Genomic DNA, 13,013 nt, shown 5'->3' with positions numbered 1-13,013 from the left:
GAAAGCAGAAGTCTATTAATTAGTGTGTCTAGAGGACCACAGATGCAAGAGGGAAGTGGAAGAATAATGAAACTTGAAGCTGTATTATTAGCACCACTACCGCACACTTTTAAAGCAACTACATGTTAAGGGATGTGAGTATTCTTGTAACCAAGAAAATAAATTACTAAAAAAAGTCCTTTGTTTTATAATGATGGCATTTTTAATGTTGGATTTTTATTCTAATGTTGGATAACATTATTGTAATGGCAAACTCCCAAAACATCATCTGGTCACTTTTACTTTACCAAGAAGAATATAAGACTACATAGATCAAGGAATGAGTGAAAATAATGTGGTTCATCAAAGCTATGACTTTTTTTGTGTTGTGAACCAAAGTAGGCAACATTATTGCTGGACAGCTGATGACGTTTCTATTTCAATAGACAGCATAATAGCTAGTTCAATAGATCCTCTTGATCACACAAATTGAGATACATATAAAACTTTACAGTTGGTTATGAATACTTATATCAATTGCAGTGTATATGAAATTGAAAAATGCATATTTAAATAAATATATTTTTGTAACTTTCCTAGGTCAGCGTAATTGATTGAATTTTATGTGTAGTCACTTTGTCAATTTCATAATAATCCAAATGACACCAGAACTAAATGATTAAAATCATAAGGACAGCTTACACAGAATGGGTTTGTATCTCCTCAAGTATAGAAAACTAGGGGGTGATCTCTAAATTGAGGTGTTTAAGATGATTAAAAGTTTTCATAGAGTACATAGTGAGAAACTATTTTCTCTGGTAGAAGAGTCCACAACAAGGGGCATAATCTTAAAATTAGAGCTAGGCTATTCAGAGATGATGTCAGGAAGAATTTCTTCACAAAAAAGTGTCAATCTGTAACTTTCTCCCACCAAAAACTATTAAGATCGGGGTAGGGGTGGTGTGGAGTCAAAACTGAATTTAATAAATTTTAGTAGATAAAAGGATTAAGTGTTAAACAAAGAACAAAGAACAACCCAGCACGGGAAACAGGCCCTTCGGCCCAACGAGCCCGTGTCGCCGCATCACCCTACACCTATTCTACCCTGCATGTCTACGAATGGAACCCCTAACTTAGCCAGATTCAGGGGAGAATAGTGTCAATTTGGTAAAACCAATCAGCCTAAGAGCACATCTTTGGGGTGTGGGAGGAAACCGGAGCACCCGGAGGAAACCCACGCAACCACAGGGAGAATGCGCAAACTCCCACAGACACAGGCCCAAATCCATGTATCTGCACAGCTAGCAGTGCTAGTCACCGAGCTGTTGCGGCGCCCTTCTACCGGTCCAGGATCAAGCACACACACCGACACGAAGTACTAGGCCACTCCCGGAACTTCCAAGAGCAGCCCATGTACGACCCACCATGTGCATGCCCCTCGTTTGACACGCGGTGGACCTCCACCTGCGGAATAAGAAGACAAAAACGTTAATCTTACAAGCCTGCTTTTCTGGTGTCTCCCGAGGTTCTAACCTTATTTAATAGCCCCTACTATAACCTTCCATCCTCGTTTCACTCATGTGTCTATCTAACTGAACCTTAAACGAGTCCAACATTCCTGCCTCCACCACCCTACTCGGTAGCGCGTTCCACACCCCCACAACTCTCTGCGTAAAGAACCCTCCTCACACTTCCAAATTATACCTCTCCCCCCTCACCCTTAAATCATGACCTCTCGTGTTTGTGCCCAGTCTAGGGAGCAGTCTCTCACTATTAACTCTATCAATTCTCTGGAATAAAGTCAGAAAACCTGCCAGAGACCGACATGAACTTCATTTGTATCCTGTTAATGGGTTGCAGATGAAGGCCTGACCACTCATGCCAGATTCTCTATGATGCCGACTTGAAACATGTTTGGAGCAACGTGGCATGCAGTTGTCAGGACTCATCTGGACAATGCCTGGGACTGGCTCCAGAGTTCAGGGTAGAGGCCATCCATAATCCCAGACCCTGGAACACCACAGCAGTGGGTTGGCAGTGTATCTGCAGATGGATATTCCAAATTAGGTGTTTTGGGGAGGGTCTATCTTTCAGTCTCAGAGTGCTTTGGGAGATCTATCTTCTTTTCAGGAGATCCACCTTCTTTCTTCAATTGTGGGTCAATGATGTTGGACACCTTTACAAAATGGCACCAGACATCCTGGTCTGCACCCTCCCCCCCACCCCCTGCCCTCAATTGAATATGGCGTGAAAGAGCTAGGTGCATAATTAATGAGTTCAGAGCTGGAAGATTTGTTGTGTTTTCTTGCTGTCCACCGCAACGGGAAACACTCCATGTTTCCCGCCACTGCACTTAGCCTAAAAATGGCATGAATTTTAATTTCATGATATTTATCCACATAATTAATGGAAAAGTTTAATCAGGCGAGAAATTGCTGTTAAATCGGATGGTGAATATCTTATTTTACACTATAATTAATAACCTGCCAACAAAATTGCAGAAAGCCCTGACTAAAACATTTCAATCTCTCAGACTGAAATTCTGAGGGAAGGCCATTTGTTACAAAGAAAAATCTCTTACATTATTCATTAAAAATCAACTTTATCCATTGTCTTTTATATTTGCAATATCTGTTGGCTTAATATTAAGTGTGGTTTTAGAACTGGCCACATGGCTGAATTTTCCAGTTTCGTGTGCCTCTCTACAACTGGCACTGAGAATGGAAAATTTGGGACCGGAAAATCCCAGCCGCAGGCAAGGTCAGAAAATCTAGCCCAATGTAAAATCAGATCATCAATAAATACCAATTATACTATTACATAAAGCATTTCTGCAAGGAAAGGGAATAGTAGAAGTGAGACTTTATCTGCTGTGGAACCATATTTAAGAACCCTTTTCTTACTTTTGAAATGTATGAGATCTCAAGGAGACTTGCCAAGGTAGATACAGGGAGGATATTTCCACTTGTAGGGAGACTAGAACTAGGAGACACAGTTTAAAAAAAAACTGAGATTTTTTTTTCTCTCAGATGCTCATTAGTGTGTGGAATTCTTGTCCCCAGAAAGCAAAGAACAAAGAAAATAACAACACAGGAACAGGCCCTTCAGCCATCCAAGCCTGCATTGACCATGCTGCCTGACTGAACTAAAACCCCCTACTCTTCCGGGAACCATATCCCTCTATTTCCATCCTAGTCATGTATTTGTCAAGATGCCCCTTAAAGGTCAGTTGCAGTGGGGACTGGGTCATTGATTTTTTTTCTCAAGGCTGAGTTAGATAGATCCTTGATACATAAGGGAGTCAAGAGTTATGAGGGGCAAACAGGAACATGGAGTTGAGATCACAACCAGATCAGAACATAAGAACATAAGGAATAGGAGGAGGAGTAGGCTGTCTAGCCCTTCAAGCCTGCCCCGTCATTCAACAAGATCATGGCTGATCTGAAGTGGATCTGTTCCACTTTCCCGCTTTCTCCCCATAACCCTTAATTCCCTTGTCTATCAGAAACCTATCTACCTGTGACTTAAATATATTCAGCGAGGTAGCCTCCACCATTTCAACAGGCAGAGAATTCCAGAGACTCACCACCCTTTGAGTGAAGAAGTTCCTCCTCAACTCTGATCTAAACTGCCCCCCCCCCGCCCCCTTATTTTGAGGCTGTGCCCTCTAATTCTGCTATCCTTTCTAAGCGGGAAGAATCTCTCTACCTCTACCCTATCTATCCCCTTCATTATCTTATATGTCTCTATAAGATCCCCCCTCAGCCTTCTAAACTCCAATGAGTACAGACCCAGTCTATTCAATCTCTCGTCATAGGCTAAGCCCCTCATCTCCGGTATCAGCCTAGTGAACCTTCTCTGCACTCCCTCCAAGGCCAATATATCCTTCCACAAATGCGGTGACCGAAAGTGCACACAGTACTCCAGTTGCAGCCTCACCAGTACCCTGTACAGTTGCAGCAAGACCTCCCTGTTTTTATATTCTATCCCCCTCGCTATAAAGGCCAACATTCCATTCACCTTCTTGATCACCTGCTGCACCTGCAGACTGGGTTTTTGCGATTCATGCATAAGGACCCCCCAGGTCCCTCTGCACTGTAGCATGCTGCAGCTATTCGCCTTTTAAATAATAATCCCTCCTACTATTATTTCTACCAAAGTGGATAACCTCACATTTGCTAACATGGTACTCCATCTGCCAGGTCCTCGCCCACTCACTCAGCCTATCCAGGTCTCTCTGCAGACTTTCCGCACCTTCCACGCAATTTGCTTTTCCACTCATCTTCGTGTCATCAGCAAATTTTGTTACCCTACACTCAGCCTCCTCCTCCAGATCATCTATGTAAATGGTAAACAGTTGTGGCTCCAGCACTGATCCCTGCAGCACTCCACTAGTCACCAACTGCCAACCAGAGTAGCACCCATTGATTCCAACTCTCTGCTTCCTATTAGACAACCAATCCTCTATCCACGCTAACACATTACCCCCAACTCCGTGCACCCTAACCTTTTGCAGCAACCTTTTGTGAGGCACCTTATCAAACGTCTTTTGGAAATCTAAAAACACCCCATCCGCCGGTTCCCCTCTGTGTACCACACTAGTCACATCCTCATAGAAATCCAATAAAATCGTTAAACACGACTTCCCCTTAACGAATCCATGCTGTGTCTGCTTGATCAAACTGTTCTTTTCTAGGTGCCTCGCTCTTTCTTCTTTCTTGACGGATTCTATCATTTTTCCAACTACGGACGTTAAACTAACCGGCCTATTATTCCCTGCCTTTTGTCTGCTACCTTTTCTAAACAGCGGTGTAACATTAGCCGTATTCTAATCAATTAGTCGTTTTCCAATCTTATTCAGATTCAGAATCCAGATCAGCCATAATCTTGTTGAATTGTGGAGCAGGCTGAAAGGACTGAATGGCTTACTCCTTCTCCTAAGTCCTTTGTTCTTCATCTCTCCTGGATTGTCTATGCATTAAAGCCATACACACCAAAGGATCATGAATCCCAACCATTATATAATTTTGATTGTATTAATACTATGCTATTGATTGTAGACTAATCACTGTGGAAGCAAACCCAGCTGTTGTAATGTTATAATGATTATGTACACATAAGAATTCTTTTTTTCCAGTGAATTATTTTTCTCCAGTGAATTATTTTCAATTTTACAGAGTTGGTGGAAAAATTGATTTCTCATAATGCAAAAAAAACTCTATTAAGTTGATGTGATCAGAAGATGGACTGCCTGAGCCATCCCTTAAGTCTGGATTCATATGGCCTTAGGAATTAATTTAAGGTCAAGTACAAGCAATGACAATAAAGAGTAAATAGTCAGTTGAAGCTCCACTCCTGAAGTTGGCCAAATTTTCTACTAACAATACAGTGCTCTGTAAAGGGAATGCTTCATTGTGGGAGACATTGTCCTTGAAATGGAACATCGCACTGAGGCCCTGTTTGCTAATTCCAGTGGATATTAAAGATCACAAAGCACTCTTTGAAGGACAGCCAACATTCTTTCCTCAACACCACTAAAATATATTAGATGGTCATTCATATCATTGCAGTTTGTGGGATCTTGTTACTTTTGCCTTCAACCCTACAATCATTGTACTTTGTTGTAAATAAAGTAATGTTTGGCGTTTCTAAGATTTAGTGAGTTGCTGTATAAATTCAAATCTTTCTCCATATTGTTTCTTCTTTAGGAAGAGATTTCCAACTGATTATTAGAACAGATGATTCTGATGAAGACTGGGGAAAAGGTGCAGAAAGGAAGAAAGGTGCTTTTGATGGGAAGGATTATGAAGATGACAGTGAAGAAACTGAGTTTGAAGATGAAGTTGACTTTGGAAAGGCAGCACAACTTGAGCAACATATGTCAAACACTACAGGTGAAGTACAGGTTTATTTAGAAGTATTTTGTGTTCAAACCTCTGAACAGGTACATATAAGTAGAATATCCAGAACAAAACTCTTATGATCCAAAGTTCAAACCATACCATGCTGTCTATCTTATATCTCGCATAACATTTTATTTGACAAAAAAACTGTCCAGCTTAGTCCAGAATTCGTTGAAATTAATCCCAAGCGGTATCTCTCTGACAAAAACTGTGACTTCAAAAATATTTGACCACTTCGAACCTACTTTACTTATATTCATTTATTGTTATCTAAAATGTACAAGGTTACGGGAACAGAGATTCTTTAGTTCCATGTGGTGAATGGAGATTTGGCTGAGTGCCAAACTCTCTGTTCTCACTAGTAGTAGTAATGGGGTGTGTGAGACCAGAGAATTCTGACAATCTGTTGAACACATTCACCATTTTCAATGTGAAGCAATTAATTCTCAACTGTTGAAATTCCATCCTTTCTAGTTAAAGTATTTGTGCCTACATAACATTGGCCAGAATTCTCTAAAGGAAAAGAAGTATACTGCTGCTGACAAATTTAAATGATAGGATAGCAGAAGAATGATGCAAATTATCAGGTCTTGACTATGCACTGATTTTCATGCAGGCAAAACCGTATCAGCAATGATAGAATTTTAATACAATTCAATAATAAATCTGGAATTAAAAGCCTAATGATGACCATGAAATCAATGTTGATTGTTGTAAAAACCCATCTGGTTCACTAATGTCCTTTAGGGAAGGAAATCTATTGTTCTTACCTGGTCTGGCCAACATGTGGCTCCAGACCCACAACAATGTGGCTGACTCTTAAATGCCCTCTGAAATTGCCTACAAGCCACTCAGTCTTATCCAACCATTGCAAAAAGAAGGAATGAAATCAGATGGACCACCCAGCTATCATCCACAGCAATAAGAGCAATGGATACCTGGGAATACCGCCACCTGGAACTCCCCTCCAAGTCACTCACCATTTGGACTTGGAAATATATTTCTGTTCCTTCAATGTCACTGGGTCAAAATCTTGGAACTCGTTCCCTTGCAGCACTGTGGATGTACCTACATCTCATGAACTGCAGCGGTTCATGAAGACAACTCATCACCACGTTGTCATGAGGGATGGGCAATAAATGCTGGCAAAGCCAGCAACACCAACCTCCCATAAATTAATATTAAAAAGTTGATATTTGCACATGGGTTACCTCATTACCCTGAAAGAGGCAAAAAGCTTTGGCTTTGTCATTTCCTGAAAACAGTAAGATTAGGAATAGAGTATTTTCAGAGTGGATCATGAATGATTTGGATAGTGAAGAAGGACTGGATAAATTCTACAAAAAGGATTGCTTTTGGAAATATATGAAACGTTTGACAGATTTAGGAAAACAAATGATCAGTCCATGGAGGAATATATTATGGACTTTGACAAATGGTAAGAGTTGAAGAGATTGAACTTGACATGTTGGAGTCCATATTGGCATTTAAGTACTTGAATGTGCCCACATTTCTCTGTTGAATTACTTTTAGTATTAACTGCGGTCAAATTTCAAAGTAGACTCTCTTTTAGACCAAATGGCTACTGCCCTAAAAAAATTCTTGAAAAAGAGTCAATTACAGCTACTTTCCTATTGAACACAGGCAACTCTGTGACACCGCAAAGGATGGAAGTTTTATTGGTGACTGTAGTAGCCCTTTAAAGAGCAAGCTCCTGAAGGGTCATGTGATCTATTCAGCCAATCAGGCCAGAGAATGTGTATCCATAAGTTGACTGTAGTTTTTCTTGCAGTTAGATGTCTGGAGTCATGGGGTACAGTAGTCTTTCTATCACACTGTACATTGTTACTTACCGTAATAGACTGTTCATTTGTTGATCTGCTTGCTGGTCGCCCATCTTTGCAAGATACCGCAGTGGCTGAGTTTCGAGGTTGACAAAGCATTAGAAACAGATTCCAGTGCAGAGATAGACTTACTGATAGGCTATCTGAAGATTGCTGTACTTTTAACCAATCTGAGAATCAAGACTAAAAGTGGGTCTGGGATGGCAACCTCAAAGCTAAGAAATGCATGGGGAATGGTTAATTGATGTTACTGGTATGATTCAAAATAACAATATGCAATGTCTTGCCAACAGCAAAAGAATCAAGTCCTTGAAATAACCCATGAAGCAGATAATTCTGAGACTGAAAGTGATGATGGAGATTGTCATGAAGGAACTGTGTTAGTCACTGACAATTTAAATTCAACGATGAGTATTTTCATGTCTGAGTGGTTGCAATTCCGTAGTACATGGGGTGGACTGGCTTAGCTGTCACCTGAAGTCTCTTGATGAGACAGTCAAGAGGCCAAGTATTAAAGCTCTTCATACTTTGGTTTGGAGATGACAACATAATAACATCTTCCAAAAGTGTCATTCTCCCTTGCAGGATAGCTGAGATCAGTCTTTTCATCAGTACAGATGTGGTTTCCTGTGGCATATCTCTCCTCTTAAGCAGGTCTATGATGAAGGAAGTGTAGATGACATTAGAAATGAAGAATGGCAGAATGATCATGTTTGGGAAGACCGGATCTACATTACTGCTTGTCAAATCATTACTGCTTGCAATTAAGGAAGCCAGAAATTTCCCACTGAAGTATTCAAGAAGTCTTCTTAATTCTGGGTATACGAATTTGGTGGACAAAAAGAAAATTTTTTGAAAGTTCCATATTCGGGGCCACAAAAACTGAAGGATTTACTGTGAGACGCTGGAGTGCTTGATGACAAATATAACTTTATTGAGCAAATCAAGGCTCAGTGTGAAGTTTGTATAAAATATCGAAAGACCACATCCTGTTGTGAGCTTCCTCCTCTCCAGGGAGTTTAATGATGCAGCAACAATGGACTTTAAAGTATGGAACAGGGGTATTTTTCCACTGAACTTTATAGATATGGTGACTAGATTTAGCTTATCCAATATAAAATACAGTAAGGACAAATAGATCATTATTGATAAAGTCATGGAGAAATGGATGGGAACAGGATTAGAGACTCCAGCAAAATTCCTGACAGATAATAAAATTTGTCAATGAGACATTTCTAGACATGTGAAAATTTGAACCTTGTCATTATGCACACTGCAGCTGAGAACCTATTCAGTAATGGTCTGTGTGAGAGGAACAATGCAGTGAGAGACATAAAATATTGGCCGATAAACCAAATTGTAAATTGCAAATGGTGCTGGCGTGGGCATTCAAAGAACTTCTTGCAATTAGTCGGGGGTTCAGTCCGTACCAATAGATGCATTGCAGGAATCCAAAGCTGTCGTGGGCCCTATTAGATGATTCCCCCCCCTGCTCTAGAGGGGGCTAGCATTAGTTTACTTACGGGGCGAAAAACTGCAGCAGGCGACGGTGCAGAGGGACCTCGGGGTCCTTGTGCATGAGTCGCAAAAACCCAGCTTGCAGGTGCAGCAGGTGGTCAGGAAGGCAAATGGGATGCTGGCCTTCATAGCGAGGGGGATTGAATATAAAAGTAGGGAGGTCTTGCTGCAGCTGTATAGGGCATTGGTGAGGCCGCAGCTGGAGTACTGTGTGCAGTTTTGGGCGCCGCACCTGCGCAAAGATATTTTGGCCTTGGAGGGAGTGCAGAGGAGGTTTACTAGGCTGATACCGGAGTTGAGGGGGTTGAGCTATGAGGAGAGGCTGAATAAACTGGGCTTGTACTCGTTAGAGTTTAGAAGAATGAGGGGAGATCTCATTGAGACGTATAAGATGATGAATGGGATGGATAGGATAGAGGTGGAGAGACTCTTCCCGCTCAAAAAAGACAGTAGGACTAGGGGGCACAGCCTCAAGATAAAAGGGGGGCGGTTTAGAACGGAGTTGAGGAGGAACTTCTTCACTCAAAGGGCGGTGAATCTCTGGCATTCTCTGCCCGTTGAAGTGGTGGAGGCTGCCTCGCTAAATATTTTTAAGACGCGGGTTGATGGGTTTTTGATAAGAGAGGGGATTATGGGTTATGGGGAGAGGGCGGGAAAGTGGAACTGAGCCACGACAGATCAGCCATGATCTTATTGAATGGCGGGGCAGGCTCGAAGGGCTAGATGGCCTACTCCTGCTCCTATTTCTTATGTTCTTATGTTCTTATTAGCTCTACTTTTACTACTCATCTGAATGCTTTTCATACAAGTAGAAAGGTTTTCATTAAAGCTGAGGTTTCAGAAAAAATTCAGCAAGCATTGTCGCATAAAGAATGCAGCTTAGACAGGGAGACCTGGTGCATTACAAAAGAAAAAGGCAGAGAGAATGGAAGGAAGCTGATAAGGTGATAGGCAGTGAAGGAAAAGTAGCAATTGTAAAATATGGGAATCAGACCATTAGGATTCATGCCCCAAGGCTAATTGGCACTGACTATATCTTTACAGGTTCTAGACAAGAATGAAGAGAGTGAAGAGGCACAATGCACTTCACATGCACATAATGGGCAATTATGAGGAACCCAACTAAATTGATTGATGATGAGCAAAGTAGCATTGAAGCACAGGATAAGGCAATGTATTCAAAGGAACAACTGCCCAAAGTAAGAACAAAGGAAACATACATGCCAGAAGGGGCCAACGTAGGAAGAGCAGAAAAGGCCACTGGTAAATATACATAATGGTTAAATGTACAGGATGAAGGTCAGGAGACAAGATCTGTGGATCAGCAAAAAGCAGTAAAAATGTAGAAGGCCAGAAAATACAGTTTAAGGTCTGACAGTGAACCAGAAAGGTGTTGTGATACAAGGAAAGATCTCGGACTTACAGACAAGAATCTGACCACAGGCAGGAAAAATCATGTCACAGCAGTCCAGGAACAGAGAAGGAGGGCTGGGGGGAGGGGGGGAGGGGAGGAGTAGGGCTTGACCAGAAAGAGAGCTACAGAACGAATTAGGAATGCCATTAGAAGTAAAGCCCTCATGATAGGGAAATTTTAATAGCTAAGCTACCAGAAAAGTTTCCAGTTTTAGAAGATAAGCTGATAAAAGAGGCAAAACAAAAAGAGCTGGAAAGTTGGAAAAAATATGTATTATATGCTGAAATACCAGATTGAGACAGCCAGCCTTATTACACAGGTGGATATGCATTGATAAAGTGCTTCCTCATGGCACAACACAGCTAAAACTAGACTGGTACGTTGGGGTTTTGAGCAGAGACTTGGGTTTAAACATATCTAGAAAATGTAGTCACATCTCAGTAGGGGGCATTTTACAGCCTCGCTCAAGCAAGATTGGAAATTCCCGCCCAAGGTCAATGAACATTTCCGTTGTCTGCCTCTTGCCCACTCTGATTCCATGGAAAGCGTGGCAGTAGAATTCAGGCGAATATTTTGGGTCAGACCTTCACAAAAAGAGAAGCTAGCGTCCATGGATGAAATTGATCAATTGAGAAATTTAATTGGGCGGTTGAACTGGTTATGCACTTGGACCAGATCTCATGCTAGTTGTGACATATTAGAGCTCAGTACCATGATGAAGTATACCATGATAGAGGAGGTTATGAGAATAAACAAAGCATTACATAAATTAAACTTGGAGAAATATACACTCAAGTTCACAGCCCTGGTGAACCAGATTGTAGTGATTGTAGCATCTATCTCTTTAAGACAGCACAGCAGAAGAGAGTCACCTGTTTGAAAGACCAAAGGGAATGGAAAGCGAATTATCACCCTAGAGGGTAGAGTCCTTTCTCATGCAGAATCTTCCAGCTGCCGTGTAGTAAACATGTAAAAACTGGGGCTCAGCCCATGGTAGCCTTGGGGCAATCCCCTGTACCTGATTTCTCTTTATCAATAAATACTTTTTGTTCCTAACAAAACCTGAAGTGTCTTGACATCTCCCCAGGGATACAATTACACATTATATGAGATAGGTCATCCTTAGCAATGCTTCACATGCCAATCTTCTGGCTGGATATTCAAGTGCCACATGGTTCATCATATTTTTGGTAGGAAAGGATGATAAACGTTGCACTTTATCTTGGGAAAACAGAAAAATTAAAAGGATAGTAAAAACACCTGAGCTGCAGAAACCTTGGGTGTTGGTTGATGCAATAGATATGGAGGATTTACTTATCCAATATACTGAGAGAAATAAGACAGATGGTAGCAGTGGAAAGGTGCGTTTTTGAATGGAGGGCTGTGACAAGTGGTGTTCCTCAAGGATCAGTGCTGGGACCTTTGCTGTTTGTAATATATAAAAATGATTTAGAGGAAAATGTAACCGGATTGATCAGAAGGTCTGGAACGACGCACAGGTTGGTGGATTTGCAGATAGCGATGAGGACCATCAGAGGATACAGCAGGATATAGATCAGTTAGAGGCTTGAACGGAGAGATGGCAGATGGAGTTTAATCTGGACAAATTGAGGGAATGCATTTTGAAAGGTCTAATACAGATAGGAAATATACAGTAAATGGCAGAACCCTGAAGTGTATTGATAGACAAAGGGATCTGGGTGTACCGGTACACAGGTCACTGAAAGTGGCAATGCAGGTGGAGAAGGTAGTCAAGAAGGCATACAGTATGCTTGCTTTCATCGGCCGGGGTATTGAGTTTAAAAATTGGCAAGTCATGTTGCAGCTTTTGTAGAACCTTAGTTAGGCCACATTCGAATATAGTGTTCAATTCTGGTCACCACACTACAAGAAGGATGTGGAAGCTTCGGAGAAGGTATAGAAAAGATTTACCAGGATGTTGCCTGGTATGGAGGGCACTAGCTATGAGGAGAGGTTGGAGAAACTTGGTTTGTTCTCTCTGGAGTGATGGAGGTTGAGAGAAGACCTGATAGAAGTCTACAGATTATGAGAGGCAAGGACAGAGTAGATAGTCAGAAGCTTCTTCCCAGGGTGGAAGAGTCAATTACAAAGAACAAAGAAAGGAAAATTACAGTACAGGATCAGGCCCTTCAGCCCTCCAAGCCTGCACCGACCATGCTGCCCGACTTAACTAAAACCCCCTGCCCTTCCGGGGACCATAGTCCTCTATTCCCATCCTATTCATACTTGTCAAGGCGCCCCTTAGAAGTCATTGCTCTATCTGCTTCCATTACCTCCCCCAGCAATGAGTTCCAGGCACCCACTACTCTCTGTGTAAAAAACATGCTTTGTACA

At 41.6% G+C, this 13,013-nt stretch overlaps 1 protein-coding gene across 1 annotated transcript in view; it reads left to right on the top strand.

Moving 5' to 3' along the window:
- LOC145355625 (uncharacterized) overlaps nt 1-8,193 on the top strand; it is a 190,526-nt gene extending 182,333 nt beyond the window's left edge. The window contains exons 45-46 of the mRNA XM_080207869.1: nt 5,688-5,878; nt 8,020-8,193. Of these exons, the coding sequence (XP_080063995.1) occupies nt 5,688-5,878; nt 8,020-8,193 (365 nt within the window). The remainder of the gene's footprint in view (nt 1-5,687; nt 5,879-8,019) is intronic.
- Nucleotides 8,194-13,013: the final 4,820 nt, after the last annotated feature.

Source organism: Carcharhinus amblyrhynchos, chromosome 19 (genome assembly GCF_965287045.1).
Source record: "Carcharhinus amblyrhynchos chromosome 19, sCarAmb.v2.hapA, whole genome shotgun sequence".
In the NCBI taxonomy this organism is placed as follows: domain Eukaryota; kingdom Metazoa; phylum Chordata; class Chondrichthyes; order Carcharhiniformes; family Carcharhinidae; genus Carcharhinus; species Carcharhinus amblyrhynchos.
Note: the sequence above shows the minus strand (reverse complement) of the source record. Positions and strands in the feature narration are given on the sequence as shown.